The sequence below is a fragment of the Sinocyclocheilus rhinocerous genome, unplaced genomic scaffold (genome assembly GCF_001515625.1).
Source record: "Sinocyclocheilus rhinocerous isolate Xijiao unplaced genomic scaffold, SAMN03320098_v1.1 scaffold113, whole genome shotgun sequence".
Taxonomy (NCBI): Eukaryota; Metazoa; Chordata; class Actinopteri; order Cypriniformes; family Cyprinidae; genus Sinocyclocheilus; species Sinocyclocheilus rhinocerous.
In genome coordinates this window covers 2371842-2377417 of record NW_015646846.1, presented here as the reverse complement: position 1 = coordinate 2377417, position 5576 = coordinate 2371842, and the positions used below count along the sequence as shown (strand labels likewise).

The 5576-nt window shown below is 36.3% G+C and overlaps 1 protein-coding gene across 1 annotated transcript in view; it reads left to right on the top strand.

Moving 5' to 3' along the window:
• The first annotated feature begins 650 nt into the window (after positions 1 to 650).
• Positions 651 to 5576, top strand: part of LOC107708099 (protein Wnt-2b-A-like) — an 8522-nt gene continuing 3596 nt past the window's right edge. The window contains exons 1-3 of the mRNA XM_016512243.1: positions 651 to 844; positions 4549 to 4565; positions 5093 to 5296. Coding sequence (XP_016367729.1) covers positions 693 to 844; positions 4549 to 4565; positions 5093 to 5296 — 373 coding nt within the window. The 5' untranslated portion in view covers positions 651 to 692. The remainder of the gene's footprint in view (positions 845 to 4548; positions 4566 to 5092; positions 5297 to 5576) is intronic.

The following is a 5576-nucleotide window of genomic DNA, read 5'->3' as shown; positions in this document are numbered from 1 at the left end:
TTCATTCATTTTTAAAGGTGTAGCCTAAGCTCTAAACATACATTCGGTCAATTAAGTCACTGCATTCCACGGTACAGCACGATTCCCTTACTAAATTCGACATTAAATTATATTATTATATGTTAATCCAAGGTACTAAAAACATGGTATTACCATCGTCGTAGTGTCCAAAAACGATGGTCTACTTTGTTAGTGGTCAGAGTAACGCCTCTAACAATGTGTTGAAAAGCGCCGCTTATATCTGTGACAGCATCAGGAAATGAGTGTTGACGCGCGCTCATTCATCTCGTCTCCTCGTGCTGACTCCAGCCAATGAGCGCGCAGAAACCCCTAGCCAGCCCGAGATATGACTCTGGATCTGATTCTGTGGGACAGATACTGTACCTCTCTCACTGGACCGGCCCGGACGCAATTAGGAACCGTGATAACTATTTTGACGACAATATTCAGATTCCTCCTGTTCTTCGACTTAAAGGAACTCCATTTGGATACTAATGAATATTAAATATTTTATATGGATGCTTCTGTTTTCATTCTGAGTAACTTTATCGATTCTAACGTGGAAAGATACACTAACGTTACTTGAATAATGAAAAAGAAATTATCTCACGATTTGATATGAACCTGTGACCGTTTATTTCCTCTTTTTTTTTTTTTGATTTGGAAACATTTACAAACGGACCGTGTTCAACATGCGAGAGTTTGATGGAGTTGGAAGCGGATCCGCGGCGCGCGAGGACAGATTTGTGTCACGCCGTGAACCGAGCGGCACCGCTCACAGGATTTACCTGCCCTTCATCTTACTGCTGCTCTTGTTTACTCCTAGCGTGGACTCGTCTTGGTGGTAGGTGTTTCTAAGTGTTTATTCAAAGTGGCACAAGAGTCACTCATTGGCACTGATTAATTTTAGACCTAAAATAAAACTAACAGAAAGTTCTTAATAACAAGTAGCCTATGCTCATTGAATTTATATCACAATCTGGGACCATAACAGTAGGCTAATTCATTACGATCATAACAACAATTCATTTACGAATGAAAAACACTAAAAAATATGAATTTCAGTTTAAGATCTCGTTTGAGTCTTGTTTGATCCTGGAATGGTTCCAAATTATGATGGAAATTCCTAGATCAGTAGGCCTATAAGGAAGCAGAATTAAAATGAATTGAAGTTCAGAGATATTCATTTGACTGTAAGGATTTAACTAGGAAAGTAAAGTTTGTCGAGACGAAACCATTGTAAAAAGCGTGTTTAAATTTGTATTTAGTTTATATAGTAGCCTACATCATATTTAATATATTCACTTTTGTATGGGTGGAAAAACACCTATTTTTCCATAATACAATAACACGGCTGAATTTCAGAAAGTTCCAACTTCTGTTAATCACTAGATATGATAGATATTTAAATATGTGATTCTGGTCATCTTTTTGTTTTGTTTTTAATCCACCTGGCGGAAAAATCACACGCTTGATCACCTAGAAAAGTAGGCTACAAAATATATAAGCATGTCTTTTTGAGAAGATTACAGTAGCGAAATAATGGATTTAAAGTTAAAAAATAATTTATTTTCAGCTAATATAAATATACGTTTGAGAGTCTAGATTGATATTAACATTATGGAAAAATATATAAAAGTATATAATATGCTTGTGGTGCAACATTTATATATATATATATATATATATATATAGAGTTATATATAGAATATTTATATATTAGAATTATAGAATGAGAATATATAATGTATAATAGAATATATAAGAATATATAATTTAGTTATATTATTATATTATTATTTAATTATATTATTTATTTTCAGTCAGTCCTCTTTAAATAGATTTTTTTTTTTCAGTCTAGACTAGTTTGGTTCATAGTCCAGAGCATGATAACAAAAGAGTGAGCAGTTAGTGATGTACAGTTGGTGATATATGAATGACACAAATAAAAAGTACTAAAATGGTAAATAAACAGCAAAAAGCTAAGTGTAATCACACCAAAAATAATGAAAAAGTCAGATAAAATTAGACAATCAGAAAGAAGAAAAGAAAAGAAAAAGCTCTAGATTGCAGGTGATGGCAGAAATGCATACAGAACTGTGTTTAATCACTTCTCAGGGCAGTTGTTAGTAAAGACAGAGGAGTCTAATGTCTTAAACTGACATTGATCAACACATTCCAGACTGTTCTATGACAGGGCTTGGCTGCATCAGCAGACCTACTTGTATGCTGAACACACCAGATAAACACACTTGCTAGGGTTATATAGATTTGAAGTGATTTAGTTCTGAAGTTATTGCTTTTCATCTCCATTTCTTCACTGTATAACACCAGACATGATGACACAATGGCAGACTTCGCCTTTAAAAACGTCTCTAATTGCAGCATTCATAAGTTCCCCATCACGTCTCAGAGGTAGCAATATCAACATCAGCGCACTGCCTAGTGCCCCACAGCTGAGTAAACAACATAATCTCACTCCATGCTATTTTTTGATATTTTCAATTAAAATGAATGCTCGGTTTCTCTCACGATAGACAATAATACTGTATTTCATGAATAGGAAAAGAAGGGTTATCGTTTGTATCATCTATATTGAAATAACTATACGTACGGCCCCCTGTGCCCTCCATAAGGCAGCCGGGATTCAACGTGTGAGTCTGCAAGACAGCCATGGCAGCATGCCCAAAACTGTGTGAGCCAGTTGTGATAAATATCTCTCAGTTTCTACGGTAATTTATACAGTTATGGGGATTGTTGTCATCATTGCAATCAATTCACGCGTAGCGGTTTTCTGGCTCACGTGCAGCAGCCTTTCCCAATCCCAGCCGCATACAGCTGATAAGTGTTCTGGAACAGAGAGGGAGAGCGAGATTGTGTTTCTGTGTGTCAAGGATCAACAGGGCAGCCGTGCAAAGCCGACAACAGCAGGCCCTCCCATGGATGCTATAGCGAGAGGAATAAGTCTTTCGTTGGGCCGTATGTTTGCACTAGTATGTCAGTGTGTGTGTGTGTGAGCGCGAGAGCGATAGGGACAACCATAAGAGGAGTGGAAATTGTTCAGTAGTTTGTACGGAGTGTTGTCGCACAAACCCAGACACGACTGACTGGATAATGAGATCCGGGAAAGAGACAAGGGCGCGTGAGCACAGCGTAAACCTCGCCGAGGGTGTCTGTGTGTGCACTTGAACAGAAAGAGTCCACCAGGTATTTGTCAGACTGTTTAGCAGCAATAGCAGGAAACCTGCAACATAATGACAAATATCAATGCAAGATTTGTATGAATTTGATTGATGTCTGTGTGTTTTGTATAGCTTTGTGTTTTATTGCTTTCCTTTTATGATGTACGGTGTCATTGAGTGTTTTGAAAGGCGCTTAAAAATGAAAGGTATTATTATTAAGATTGTTAGTTCTTGCTGCACTCTTGTAGACATTTGTCAACAGAGAACCGTGGGATATGGGACAAATTGGGATATATCTAATTGAGGGAGTATGAAATAGTCCTTAAAAGGTTAATTTGTCTAAAAATAAAAAATTATGTAATCATTTACTCGCCTTCATGTTGTTACAAACCTGTATGACTTTTTATTCATTTCTGGAACATAAAAGCAAAATTGGACCCCACTGACCTTCACTGCATGGAGAAAAAAAACACTGAGACATTTTTCTAAATATCTTCTTTTGTGTTCCACAGCAGAAAGAAAGTCTTGAACAACATGAGTTTGTGATGACAGAATTTTCCAATGCAATATCATGGCAATTCGCAACTGTTTTATGTTTTGGCGAATTGGTATACGACATGAATCCATACAATCTTATTCATGTTTTCGCTCCACTGACAGTTTAATGAAATGGGTTTGGGGTGGGCCTTTTTCTAAAAATCGTACACTTCTGTACGAATCACATCATGCAAATTCATATGAAATGGCCACCTCGTAAAATTTGTACGTTTTCTCATGAGACTCGGTTGAAAGTTTCATTTTTGGGTGAACAATGTATTTAAGAACCTGTGAACAGAAATTTTCAAGTTTTTGCAGAGACAGTAAAGTATCATAGGAGTCTCATTATTGCAATATATCTTAATTAAATAAAGGGACATGAAATATTTAAGATGAAATTATTTTATCATCTGCGAAGAAACAGACTGAGATATGTAAGTAGCACAGCTATTGGAAATCAGCTGGGTGGGAAAACGGGCAATTATTCAGTTTAGTGGTCACTGGACACTATGCAAAAATATTTGACCACAGAATGATTGACCTGCCAGAATCAAACATTCCATAAAGCCGTGTATTAAAGTGTGGCTAACATGAACTTTGAAGTTTCAATCTCAAATACAGATAACCCAGAAGAGCAGGCTAACTAAAACAATCCTACCCAACTATAAAGTCAGTTTCACGCGTTACTGATTTAATAATTATGCATTAAATTGATTTATAATCACAAGACATTGGCCAACTACTGCAATAGTAATGGACATTTATACATTAGATTTATTCATTTAGCAGACGCTATAGTCAACGAATGTGACTCTGTTTGTTTCTGCAGGTACATTGGTGCGTTAGAAAAAATAATATGAAATATAAAACAATAATATTAAAATACTTGATATAATAAAAATATATTATTTAAATTGTAAAATATTTATTGCAGGGAATCCAAGGCGAACCACCATAGAACTAAAACAATGGAAAAACCCTTAAGATAACATGTAGAAAGGAAAAACGCATCTTAAGCACAAAGAATAACATAAGTGGACTTTGAACGATTAATTGCCGCTTTGAACGATTACGTAATTGTGGCATCCATAATTGTAATCGCGATTAGAAATTCGATTAATTGTGCAGCCCTAATAAAAAATAATGGAAATTACACACATACACACAAAAAAAAACTTAAAATAATTAGAATTTGGTCCAAAAATGTCCTAAAATTCTGTAACCTGGATATGTTTTCATGAGATTCACCCATGCATATTTGCCCACAAGGCGTACAGTAAATAGTGCGACGTTACCACTTTACATGATACAAGAACAAAATCTGCGTAAAGCATGAAGTCAAGACAAGACAATGTTGGATAGAGGTGGGGAAAGTGCACGGGTCATATGTGACAACATTCCAGGGCTGGTGAACAAGCAGAGGCAGCTCTGCCAAAGACACCCGGATCTCATGCAATCCATCGGAGAGGGAGCCAAAGAGTGGATCCGAGAATGCCAGCACCAGTTCCGACACCATCGTTGGAACTGCAGGACGCTGGAGAGAGACCATACTGTGTTCGGCCGTGTCATGTTGCGCAGTCAGTGTTTGTGTTACACTTTATTCCTAACAATGGCTGAGATCAAAATCATACAGTAATAACATGACGTGCATGAACTATGCAACCTTGTATCATGTATAAAAGCATCATATTCCATAAAGTATCAAGCTGTGTGCAGAGGTGAATAAGAATAAGAAAGCATATTCTGAATAAGGAAAAAGACAGTTTTAGGACAGCATTTTGACAAATTTTTTATCAAATATAAAATATTCATCAAATATGTAATTATTGTTATGCAAAACACCTAATTACAATAGAA